Below are 13,688 nucleotides of genomic sequence, written 5' to 3' on the forward strand. Positions count from 1 at the left end.
TTTCTTAAGAGGGTCTATCAAGCATGTGCTGTATGCCTGCTTAATGTGTTTTGTGCGTAAAATCTTTGAAATAATTATAACCCTTAAAGGGCCCTTCACCAGCCTCGGAAAATACAAAATAACCAGTGCGACATTCTCTCCTGCCTTCGTTCTTTCTGGCGCACTTCGTGAGGCATAACAGTGATTCCCGTGACGTCTATATAGTACATACTCTCGATTGGTTCATATACGCAAAATATCGGATGTGATTTGTCTCCTGCACGGCTTTGTCATGCAGCCGCCCATGCGTTATTCCTTGCCTCGCATGATTATCGTGCGCGATCAATTGATTTCACTTCATTTTCTGTGTTTGCGACTGCGCAAACAGAGATAACAGCATGTAGCCGAAAAGCGCAAAATCTTGATAGGTCAACGCTTAGTGCTGACATGGTACACGTGCTTTTAACAAATAAGTGGCGAGGGGAAGATATGGCCTGTAGGAAGGGTAGCGAAGGCAAAGAGGAAACCATTCCCTCGTCTTTGGACGCGGGGTGATGAGGGGTCCTTTAGAGAGTTAGAGAGGCGCACTCTTGCAGTGCCTGTTCAGTGTTATCCTTTGCACATCTGCAAATTTCGCTTTTTGAGCATCCTCAAGCCTTGCCACACGACCATGGAACATAACACTTTGCAGGGAATTTATTTATATTGCACGTTTTTCTCGCTCTATAGAAGCTAATATTTTATTGATTTCGTTAAACAGTGCCTAGTTGCTTGTTCGAAACGGGCGGCGCATAAACAAGGGACAAAAGAAAGATTACACACCACAGAGCGCCTTCTCACAACCAACTTTAATAGAAAGAACATACACTATTTAAACCTTCACCAAGTACCACGTGCTCTTACATCATTGATAGCCAACAGGATACATAGACATGTGTTGCTGTAAAGATTAGAAACGGTTACGAAACGATGATTACATGTACACTTTCTTTTTCCTTTATGTGATGAAGCAATTGAGGAAACAAATTTCATCGTCATGCAGTGCGATTGTTGTGCATGCCATCAACTGCATCGGAGTGCAGTTGATGGCATGCTCACACATAGATTGCCTTTTTTGTTAATGTGATGAGCCTCAACAATTTCTCTAGTAGCTTGCCATCAATCGCACTGCATGACGATGAAATTTGTTTCCTCAATCGTTTCATCACATAAAGGAAAAAAAGTGTACATGTAATCATCGTTTCGTAACCGTTTCTAATCTTTACAGCAACACATGTCTGTATCCTTTCGGCGGCTATCAATGATGTAAGAGCACGTGGTACTTGGTGAACGTTTAAATAGTGTATGTTCTTTCTAATAAAGTTAGTTGTGAGAAGGCGCTCTGTGGTGTGTAATCTTTCCTTTGTCCCTTGCTTTTCCGCCGCCCCTTTCGAACATGCATAACCGATTCCAACTTGCCCAGGCATCAATTCTTCTGCCTAGTTGCTAAACGAGATGAGATTTCCTTCTAATTCTGTCTCAGCAAGAAATTTGGAAGCTAGCCGAAAATGCAGCACGAAAATAAAGGCACACACATCTAGGCACAGAGCCATCTGTCCTTCTAATTCCTTATCAAAGGGTAATATCCCGGGCATTCCTTTTTCCGACCAGAAAAACATCCGTTTAGCGTTGTAAGGAAATAATGGCCCCGTTTCTTCAAAGTGGCGCTGCCAGAAAGCCTCGGTACAGCTTCTGATAAAGCGCTTGATACACCATCTGATACAGCACCTTAACAGCGCCCGTGCCTGGTGTTGCTTCTCTCTTTCCTTGTAAAGTGTGCGCTGTTTTTTGCCTAATGATGGTCATGCAATCGCATATATTTCAATTGTCACCGTTGATGGAAGCAGTTTGGGATTGGTAGCTTACAGGGCTATAGGGGATAAGCGTACCATCTGCCGCAGTAACAAAAGAAATAGTTTAGTAGGAAGGAAGGAAACAGAAAAAGAAGAGGCAGGGAGGTTAACCAGAAACACTTCCGGTTGGCTACCCTACACTGGGGGATCGGGGAAGGGGAATAGAAAGACGAGAAATAGAGAGTACGTTACAAACAATTCATGCAGAGCTTACAATGAATAACAGGTACAAGTGCTCACGTTAGTAATCCAAAAGGCTTTCGCAGTGAAGTCTCGGCTATAAGTAGCTTCCGACTGAAATTCTTGCGATTTCTCTTTCCACACTTCTAGACATCCGAAATATCTCATAAACTTTATTTGTGTCCCCATTGAATACAGCCGGAACTATCTAACATGTGCGGTATTTCTTGCAGAGATCCAAGGAACTGGAAGAATTGCATCCAGGCCGTAAAATATCCTCCGATATGTCCACCAAACTCAAGGTTCGAGCCCTGTGTGTCCACGTGTGAACCAGTTTGTGGCTTTACACCACTGAGGCCTTGCTTCACACACTGCCATCGGGGCGCCTGCGTCTGCAATAAGGGCTTCGCGGCATTTGTGCTAAATGGTGGTATGATTTGCGTGCACCAAGAAAAGTGCCTCTGGTACCTTCGCACAGCATCTTTTTCCATACTCAACAGGACAGCCGTAAGTGGAGGGGCAAGCACGAACGGAGTGGCCAATAATCTCGTTGGCTTTGTGACAACCCCTGATGGCACTGTTTCGCGTGGTCGATCAGAGCCCGTCCTCAGCGGTGATGTAGCTCTTTCCACCCGTACAACCTCCCATGGTGATTCTGGAATTGGCCTGATTCACACTGAAATAAACGCCGGGCCCACATCTTTAGGCAGTGCATCAGGGAGAGGCAGCATGGGTGCAGGGTTAGGCCTGCCACCACCTGCTGTAGCAGCAGCTGGTGCAGTTAGATCAAGCTTAGGAGGAAGTACGCTCGCGTGTCCTACGGGAGCAACTGGCAGGGTTAATATGGGAGCACCAGGTGCTCTTACAGTTCTCTTTCCAGGCTTGAGCGCATCTGGCATAAATGGAGTGAGTGCACTCGCACATAATTACGCAGGCACCAGCACAATAAATGCTGCTTTGGGAGCAGCGGGTACCCACCCAGGTGACGGTTTGGAACCTGGGGCACTCAGGAGTGGGTCTCGCACGGTTGGTACTGCTGGTTTATCGGCTGGAACAGGGCGTACTGGAATCGAAGGACACTTACTGAACACGCTGCCTTCTGCGTCTATACGCCATGGTGGCATTGGTATAGGCACGGAAAGGCCGTTCACAGCACGGCCTGTTGGACTGGAGAGTATTACGGCTGGCGTTGGAGGAACAGGTGTACACACGTCACTTCCTAGTGAATCTGGTGGTGCCCCTACCAGGTACTCACGGAGCCGGCCGCCTAAACTCTGGGGCGAGCTCTTTGGGCGTCGGTACAGATGTCGCCTTAAACGCCTTATTATCGGCTGCAGAAAGAATGAGAGCGGTAACGGCAAGCCTGGCAAGGACACCCGCTTCTACTTCAGGTGAATTACCAGCGCCTTCTGGTGTACCCGGCAGTATTGCTGCTATACCGAGTGGAGCGAGGGCTATGTCTCCCTATTCCTTAGGAACTGGAGGTTTGCCTGTCACTTTGGAAGCACCACGTGGATATATTGTTCATACCGACCATGGGGTGGCCAATATTAGCAGAGACGCTACAGGAACCGTGGGACTGCTCTCATCAGGAACGGAAGCTGGAGGAATAGGAGCGGCAACAGTAGGCGTACCGGCAGCATTTCCCGGTGATTCAGGCATGGCCGCTACAGATAGAGTAACTGTACGACATGCCGTAATATATGGACCGGGTACCGCTCGCGGAGGTATGGGAGGAACAAGTGCAGGCCCACATTTCTCTGCAGAACTCGATGGAGCTCGTGCCAGCTTAGGAGCAGCGGGGTTACATCGGAGTGCATCTACAGGATATGAGACGGTTAACTTGGGTGCGGGTAGGGTAGGTACCACAGGTTCATTATCATTATCATCCCCAGGATTCAGCCGAACCGGAACAAGCGCAGCAGGTCATCTCACTTCTACGTCTGTAAGCATTTTCAGGGACACTACAGACGGTTCTAGTAGACTATCTGGTATTTCTACATTACCCGCAGGTATCAATGCGGGCGCAAGTGTACCCGGCACGTCGCCACCTCTTTCGGCAGGAATTGAAGGTGTGGGTGTAGGGATTGGCGCTACAAGCTCTTCACGTGATTTCGCAAGACCTGGTACGATAAGTACAGGAGGTAGCCTGCCATCTGCATTTACGACCAATGGAGCAGTGATCAGGACTGGCGCCGAAAGTAATGGCGTAAATGTTCCCACAATATTTAATTCTTACCCCTCCAGAACATCTAATAACGTGGTAAATGGTGTGGGCGTTGCCATATCAGGTAGGCCAGGCTTAACTGGCATTCATGGATTGCATGGCCTCGGGGGCACTGCTGGTACCGATGAAGCGCTGACGTCTGTTGCCAGAGGGTCTGGTGGGCCTGGAATTGTAATCACCGGCGAAAGTTTCGGTGTCAGTTCTGGTGGAGGTAATGCTCTCTCGTTTGCTACGGAAGGGCATGACCTTGTCCGTGGAGCATCAACGGCCTCTGAAGTTGAATCTTCTGGTCGCTCTACAGATGCAGCAATAGGAAACAATTTTAATGCTAGAGATCGAAACCCAGCAAGTAACTTGCGACTGCAACGGACCAATTAGCAATTATTGTGACCTTATAGTACCCAACTGATTTCCTCGAAAAGTCTATTTTTTGACGGAAAGAAAAAAGATTTTCAATTAGAGAGTAACAAAGCAGTAACTGCGGGCCGCTGTTTTGCACATACCCCGTGATGAAGATCAGAGGGAGAAGGATATTTCAATGCGTTTGATATCAAATTGGTTATAAGGTACAAAGCCATCCGCGTACGTGATAAGACTGCGCCTTTCATTTCTTTTGAACTGTGCTTGTCCTGTACGTAATGAGAAGCTACGCCTATTATGTTTCTGCCATGCCCTCAGAGCCACAGGCGTTATAGAGGGGAGTGTTATACAAGAGCTGGTACAGAGAATAGAGATTTTTGAAAGTTTCTGCTTATACAATGTTATCGAAATTGTCATTGTAAAGGCTGCTATATTTCGTATCTACATTGTCAGCTGGAAGGCAGTCCCAACATACATGTTCGCGAGAAAAAATGCATCAACTATTTAGCATAAGGTGGTGAGCGGGGAGGGTTGTGTTATAAAAGTTGCGTCATGTCTCACCTGTACTCAAATGTGCCCTTTGCGTCAAATGAAGTGCTGTTATTATATCACTGCTACTAATATGAATAATTAAAATTTCCAGTGCTTTACACAGTAGCAGTTCAAATGGTCGGAAAGGTTTCGACGAAAAGCGGTCCATAACAAGTTGTGAGTGACATCTTCATGGAGGATTACAGGAGTTTTGATTGAACCATGGTTAGTTCAGGAAAGGTAAGCGCCAAACAGTGAGCAGTGCCAGCCGTCACGAAGGCGTCAAAATGTTACTAAGAAAAACACAATGCCTTTACTAATGCAGCAACCACAGACGCCACCAAGTCTTGTGACTTAAAAGCCATGGTGCTGATAGGCCTTCAAGAGAGAGAGAGAGAGAAAGGGACCGCACAAGAAGACGTTCGATTCCTTAGTCTGGTTGCCTTTCACCTTGGCACTTCTGTAGTAGTCCTATGAGAGCGTTTGCTGCTGTGCCTATGGCACAGAATATAGTCATGCGGACCGAACACAAAACCAACATTTGCATTCAAAAGATTTTTCTATTAAGGCTTTAATACAAAGCGACGCATGCAAGTCACTATAGACAGCATGCCGTCTTGCTACCTCGTGCTGGGCATAAGAGCTACAGTCGAGTGAAATTCAAGTCCGGGGTAGTCGCTACTCGTGCTTTAGACACACGTGCTTAAGCTCCAGCTGTCCTTGTGCTCAACCACACAGACAGCTGAAGTGAGAGCAGGGAGGCGTGCAATATTGTAGGCATTGCTACTTGCACGGCCATTTTTATGCACGCTATTAGTGCACTGATAACAGCATATTTTGAGATTGTATCGAGCACGGATCGAAGATATCGAAGACTGTATCTGATTGAACGTCAAATATATATCCCTTGGTCTTCGCATGAAGCAAACTCACGTGCTCGAGTATTCATATCTTAGAAATGCATTCTTATCTTAGTATGGATAAGTTAGCTTCTGTCTTACATTGCACACTAATACGCGGTCTGTATTGGACGTTCAAGTGGACTTTCAGGGATTGTTAAAAAGAACTTCGAGGACGCTTGAGCTTCGACTTCTCAATTGCTAGCCTGGCTTCGGTTCTTGGTAGATGCCTCAACCGTGCCGCAAGTAAACGAACGTCTGTGTAAGTAATATTCGCCGTTTCAATCTATCCTAGAATGCCTACTGCAAGTACAGTTGCGAAGTGCCCACTACGCCATAATACTTCCCATTGCGATACACCGAAGGGCCCACTACGCGTCCCTAAGGCGACACGCAGACCTACGCAACTGTCCACTTTGTTGATGCTTTTGTTGCTGATGATGAATCAATATGTCTGAGCGCAGTGTACTAGGTAGACGTTTAAAACACCCACGCTTTGCGCAATTCACATGTTTTATTAACTGATGCGATTCTACGCTTCTGCTACGCAATATTACATGAGTTAAGGAGACTTCTCCAACTACATGACATTCATATAGTGTTTTTTAAAGCTGTTTCAAGCAATGGCGTAGCTGTGTGGTAGAGCACCTGGTTGCAACGCAGAAGGTGTTGGTTCGATTCTCACTCGGACCAAAATATTTTTGTTATAAATTTTAGTTTCATCTATCTCGATTTCTCGGTCACGGACAACGCTGATTTTTCGCTCACAACCAATGACGCCGACACCGGATTTTTTTCGAAACGAGCTCTTTAGAGCTCTCGCGTTAACATAGGACGTTGTCTCCCGGAATGATTGTTTTGCTGTGGCTCTGGCTGCGAAAGTGGCACACCAGCTAATTATGGTGCATGATTTTGGAGATAATACGTACGATACATAATTGCAGTTGTCCAGTGAGACTGAGCAAGGAGGCGCACACTGATGGCAACTCTGGTAATGTATTACAAACGGTTTCCAACATATCCCTTGAGAGAGGCGGGTTTATATATATGTATATATATATCCACAAGCAGCGAGTCGTCCAGATAGTAGCATGGCCACAGATTAAACAGTGAGCGTACAGTGTTCGGTGAACGTGTATTACTGCACGCTGTCCGGCCATCGGCTCGCACACACACGCACGGGATGACCAGTCTCGATTTTGTGAGCACCTTCTAGTGCGATAGCTCTGCTTATCGCGGCACAAACCTAGAAAACGGGTTGTTGCGTGATTTCGGGCTTCAAGCTCTGCCAAGGTTAACGCTGGCGGAATAGCTTCGGCGAAAAACTAGTGTGGTGCGTTCTCGACAATGAACTGCTTAAGGTAAGTGTTTCCCGCCTGCTCGACATGGGCGCAACTTTCCCACATTTCTTGAGCTGTTCAAAAAAAGGACTGTTGATAAAACTAGAATTATCGAAGTTCCAGCTGCCAACAGCACCACTCATATTGTGCGGTGTGTATGAAGTATTTCAGAAAGGTTAGTGGAGGGGAAGAGTGTACTCGGACAAGCAACTTGTCATTTATATCTTGTACATAACCTGGAGCTCTCATATCAAGCTTCCAGGTTCTTTCATCATATATTTGGTTTCTAATTAAATAATCTATCTTGTTATTAATTCGGCCTGCACAAGTAACTTTTTTATGCAATATGGAGCACTTTCTGCTGCAAAGCTGTCTCGAGCAGTGCAACCACTGCACGTTTAAATGCCCCTTCTTACACAGTACTTATTTCGTTCCGTCCATTGTCTTCCTGAATACGGGGCCAAATAACCAATCCCAGTTATAACAATGCTCAGAGCTGATCGAGACGCAGGTGTAGTGTGGCCAAGAATGAAAAGAACAAAAAGTTTGCATACGCAGGACATAGCTGGAAGTCCAGTTTTTTTTTTGCAGGCATATGGACAGTAGGATGCACTGTGTTGCGTTTCTTGTAGTCTTCACGGTTTCTGTGGTCGAAAGTGGTTCCTTTAACTGTACAAGTGAGTACCGCTTTCTAATAATATAACGTTAAACCACTAACCAAGAAGCAAATATCGACTGCATAATAATGAGAATTCTACTCCTATCAACGTGCTTAGAGGTCAGCAAACAAGAAGACTTAAAGAAACCGAATTAGAAATATAGATTCCGTAACAAGCTGGGAAACCTATTTAAAAGGTCGATATGGCTGTTTGCTTGCGCACAGCTCGAAAGAAAGAGATAAACACCAAGCATCGAACGCAAACCTAGAGCGATGTGCTAGGGCAAGTGAGATGACTTGCTGTTTTTATCAAAAAATACGGCGGCTGGGAAGCGCCTTCATTGAAATTTTCTCGCTTCCTTGTGACAGGAAATTCTGATGTGACGTAACAGAGAGGTCGCGGTTGCGGCGCGCCAGGAACACGCGGTTTTGATATCGCGATGAGTCTTCGGTTATGAATAGCTCAAACTCGTGTAAATTTTTTAGTTAAAAACTGGGTATCCTATAAATTGACGCGCATTACAACTTTCCAATATAACTAACGGCCCTTAACTTATATACTTGAAACCTATTTCACGAGTTTAGTTAATGATTCGCTTCAGTGTCATTTCAGCTGCGGCGAAGTATTTCGGCCACCTGCCGGGGGCAGGATGCTGAGTGTTAATAATAATTACGTCTAACATACAAAACCATACATAAACCGTCATACAAAAGCTACGTCTAACAAAAGCACTCTGTAACAAAAGCACTCTGGATGGAGGTTGAATAACGAGATGAACTAACGCTCAGTGAAATGGCTGCCTCGGGTAATAAGAGACGACTTCATAGGTCGTGTTTTGTGTACTGCAAGAAGAGAATGCGGTAGCAAAACAACTCGCGGCAGGTTTCACGTATGGTGGAAAACAGTGTCATGCGAAGCACTCAGTGAGGATCTGCCTACGCCCCATTGTTCGGAAGCATAGAAAGCGCCAAGGGAGCCATGCAGTATTTTCTTATTTTCATGCGAGTCTCAGCATTTTGCGCTGTTGCTTACTGCGTGAGAGAATAATTGCGGATCGAACTCAATGGTGTCGCTCTTTTTGTGCCATTGAGCATAACAGATTGCACAGAGACAAGTCTAGGGGCCGTATTGTGAGTTGGAGATGCGCCGTTATATAGCTTTAAGCTAACGCGGACGCGCTGGTTAAGGAAGAACAGAGAGGCACTCGCTTGAATCACGGGACGCGTGAGGGCCTACTTCACTATATATATATATATATATATATATATATATATATATATATATATATATATATATACATATATATATATATATATATATATATATATATATATATATATAGAGAGAGAGAGAGAGAGAGAGAGAGAGAGCGAGAGAGAGAGCATTTGTTGCCATGCAGCATACATTGGAGCATATGTTGGCGTACTGTCTACATTCGTCAAAAAGAGCATGCTACTATGGCGGTTGCTGTAGGTGGGAGGTGCTAAGAACTTGCGGTTCCCAATTAAAATCAGGAATTAAAATATCAATTCATATAGTCTACTTTTTTGTGTGTGTGACTAACCATAATGGACAATCCACACGCTGCTTCAAGAAAAATGCAGGGTAATATGACGGCCACGGCGTGGCCTTCTTCACTGGCGCCTCATTTATTTAAACATTGTTTGTTATTGAAATCGCGGATTGCGGAACTGTGAAATGCGGCGAAAACGAAGTTTTCGTGGGGGCCGACGCTCGACAAGATGAGTTCTGCAAGCCTATGTACACACCCCTCTCCGTGTTGAAGCGGCCTCGCCAATGCGTCTGCAAGCAACACTTCGTTCGAAACTCATGGGAGGAGTGCGTTCCCAAGGAAAACTGCTTGCACTGCAAGTCTCGATTACAGAAGGACTGGCACCTGTGCTCATCAAGCTGTCCTGTCACAGGGAACAAAGCGATACGCTTCTTTTGCCGCACGATGTGCACTCCTGGATGCGACTGCCCCCCCCCCCCCCCCCCCCCCGGCTGGGTTGCGTTAGTACAAATTTGCAATGTTTTACTTATGTCACTTGCGTCATAATGCTGGGCAAACGGAAAGGAAATACCCGACTTCAGAAACAATATGGAAGATATGCTTGAAGCCAAGAAGTATGAACCTGACCTTAATAATATCATTAGTAAGGTAGGAAGTACATCAAATTAAACTGCAGAAAGAAGTCACGTCGTTATTGATATCGTGGCTGATATTGATGACGATGACAATCCTTCGGTACCATTAGTGTTCAGGATACGACGACGCCGGCGGTACCACTTTTACCGTTTGATGAAGCATATAAGGCTTTCGCTTTAACGACGATAACTCTGCCTGCGTAAACACCTACTCATCGTATCCGTCACTTTGTAGGTTGGGTTACCTCGAAGAAACGGGCTTTCTTTTTTGCTTTAAAACAGTCACACGTTCCTATTGGTCAGCTGCACATACATGTCTAAGAATCAGTAGGTACTGTGATACGTCCGACTGTGATGTCGTTGCCAAATTGTGAAGCTTTCGATTGCAATCTTGCTATAACTGCCATTTTCGTGCCTACCCAGTGTATCACATGCTTCTTTAGTGGAAGAAATTGAGCGTGTCCATTGTGTCCGCCCCTTTGACATGAACTTATGTGGCTGTGTACATTAGTTTATTCCGCTATTGTAATCGAAAAAGGTAGCCTTTGGAAACATTTTCCAAACTTTCTGACTGACCATTTGCAACTTTCTGTAAGTCATGTCCTGCACATCAATAATTTCTCATCGATGTGTGATACATAAATGCCGCCTAACTGTTTTACACTTTCGTATCATGCTACAGCGATCCCAGCAGCTGGAAGAACTGCATCAAGGCTGAGACAAGTCCACCGCTATGCCAACCACACTCCGAATTCCAGCCCTGCGTCTCCACCTGCGAACCAGTTTGTGGCATTACGGCACCGAAGCACTGCTTCACGCACTGCCACCGGGGTGCCTGCGTCTGCAATAAGGGCTTTGCTGCACTCGTGCAAAATGGGGTAATAATCTGTGTGCGCCAGGAGAAGTGTGAATGGTACCTTCGCACAGCTCACTTCGCACTGAACAGGACAGCTTTTGCTGGCGGGGAAAACGTGCCGAACAACTTAGGTGGTGTATCATCGGGCCCTGGTGGTGTATATATATAGTTTTACCGGGTGCCACTGGACATGCAAATAGCAGCGAAGGAACATATTTTGTCGCCGCAGCGCCAACTGGCAATGTAGCGATGGGTCCGCCTGGTGTAGCAACAGGCTCCGGAGCCACATCTGTAGGTATTGGTGCCGGTAGTGGCGGTATTAGTACGGGCATTGGCGCAGCGGGTCTGGTGTCATATACTGCCGCCGGACATGGCGGAATCGGAGCAGGATTAGGAAGTACGCTCCCGTCAGTCTCAACAAGGCATGGTATGACCAATACTGGAACATCAAGTACACCCGCAGTCGTCTCCATGGGGCATACCACGGGTTCTGGTCTGCCAGCTGTAAGTAATGCATTCCCATCAGTTTCCACGGGATCCACCATACGTCATGGCAGTTTCTCGGCAACAGGCGTACGCACTGGTCTTGATATAGAAGCTGGGGTGGTAGGTGCGAGAAGTGGTGCTGAAGGAACGCATTTTGTCGGCGCCGCGCCAACTGGTAATGGGGCGACAGGTCCGCCTAGTGCGGCAACACGCTCCGGAGACACTTTCCCAGGTATTGGTACTGGTATTGGCGGCATCAGTACGGGTATTGGCGCAGCGGGTCTGCTCTCATCTGCTGCCACCGGACTTGGCGGAATCGGAGCAGGATTAGGAAGTACGCTCCCGTCAGTCTCAACAAAGCATGCTATGACCGATACTCGAACTTCAGGTACACCCACAGTGGTATCCGTGGGGCATACCATGGGTACTGGTATGCCAGCTGTAAGTAATGCATTCCCATCAGTTTCCGTGGGATCCACCATAAGTCATGGCAGTTTCTCGGCAACAGGTGTACCCACAGGACTTGATATAGGAGCTCGGGTGGTGGGTGCTGGTAGAGGGGCTGAAGCTACCCCGAGTTTAATGTCATCTGCTGCACTAGGAGTGGGTGCTCTCAGAGCAGGTATAACAGGCGCCGCAGTGCCTTTTTCTGCAAGAAATGGTGTTGCTGGCATGGGCGTAGCCGGTCCGCGCACAACTATTAATATACCAGATGGGGCGATTGTTGCAAGTGGAGGCGCCCCGGTTACCCCTGGTGTGCTACCAATCATTGCAGGAGAACGGAGTGCGACCGGAGGAACCATCGCAAATACCCCAGGGTCTGTTTTTGCTGGTCCTGGCTTGGCCAATACGGGTGTTGGAGGTTCAATTCCAGAAGTTACCCTAGGAAATAGAGTGAACGGTATCATGAGTACCACTAGAGGTGCCGCTGGTTCACTGTCAACTGCTGGAGTAAGGCACGAAACTATGTCAGACATATCAAATGCAGCTGTGCCTGTTTCTGTAGGTCATGCCGGAATTGGCGGAGGCGCGGGAAGTGTTCCTACGGTCATTTCGGCAGTATTTAGCGGTGGTGGTACTCTCCTAAACGGAACAAGTACATTTCCAACTTTCTCCGCAGGCGGCGTTCATGCCGCAGGGGCAACAACACCTTCACACGCTAATGTTGTTACAGGACCTGGGACGTCTATTATAAGTCCCGGAGGAGCAAGCGTAACAACTCTTCTGTCTTCACCTGCAGCAGACGTCGGTCGGATCACATCAGGCATATCAGGTACCCACGGATCTTTGTCCAGTGAAAGTTACAGGCGTGCTTCATTTTCTACGCTACCTGACGGCATCTATACCAACGAGCATGGAACAGCTATAATACCAGCTCCTCCTGCTGGAGCTCCAGGTGTTGCCGTTGGTTCTAGCACCTCAGTTCTGCCACCGCATCTTCGTGCAGCCACCAGTGAAGTAGGTACGGGGCTAAGTGCAGGAGGTCGTTTCTATGTTGGAAGCGTTCGCGAGACTGCTGTAGGTAGGAAACGGCAGGCTGTAGGAAACGGCAGGTTGGGAGTTGCTGGAGGTCTCAATACACACGCACTTCCAACGATCAGTACCGGAGGAAATGGGGCGAATGTTCGGACAGCATCAGGAACGCCGGTTTCAACTTACGGCAGGGGTTCGCATGTGCACAATGGCGTTGTGAGCACACCGGAAGCACTAACTGTTTCTATATCTCCTGGGTCTAGCACCGTTATCACTACAGAAAGTAGCGGTGCAGACAGGGGTGGTGCTATTTTATTTTCGACGAGAGGACATCGTGCTGCGGGCGGAGCCATAGGACATTGTGGGGATGCCTCTTTGGTTGCCATCCCCGAAGCTGGAGCTGATAATGGCTTCAATGGTGCAGATAGGCGGCATATATCTGCTAGCTCGGGACATCGGTGGGCGTACGTTTCCACATTAAGAGACGGGTTAGATATGCCCGGAGATCACACCAGACCTATCGCAGGAAGTATCACGCGTGTCTCGGCCTCAACTGTTGCAGTTGGAAACGGAATAGGCAGCTTCGTAGGCCCTACAGGTGCTGCAAGTTCTAATAATGCGATATCGATTGTTGGAACCCGCGGTACAACCAACACGC

The 13,688-nt window shown here is 47.2% G+C and overlaps 1 protein-coding gene across 3 annotated transcripts in view; it reads left to right on the forward strand.

The window, feature by feature from the left end:
* Positions 1-13,688, forward strand: part of LOC119401652 (zonadhesin-like) — an 83,366-nt gene that overhangs the window by 52,001 nt on the left and 17,677 nt on the right. For 2 of the 3 annotated variants that reach the window (XM_037668565.1, XM_037668563.1), the window contains exon 1: positions 7,938-8,085. The exons of the other annotated variant lie outside the window; for it this stretch is intronic. Coding sequence is in view for 1 of the 2 variants with exons in the window: in XM_037668563.1 (XP_037524491.1) it covers positions 8,004-8,085 (82 nt within the window). In the remaining variant the exon portion in view is untranslated. Of the gene's footprint in view, positions 1-7,937; positions 8,086-13,688 lie in introns of those variants that run through there. 3 annotated transcript variants of the gene reach the window in all.

This window comes from Rhipicephalus sanguineus, chromosome 8, assembly GCF_013339695.2.
Source record: "Rhipicephalus sanguineus isolate Rsan-2018 chromosome 8, BIME_Rsan_1.4, whole genome shotgun sequence".
Classification (NCBI taxonomy): Eukaryota; Metazoa; Arthropoda; class Arachnida; order Ixodida; family Ixodidae; genus Rhipicephalus; species Rhipicephalus sanguineus.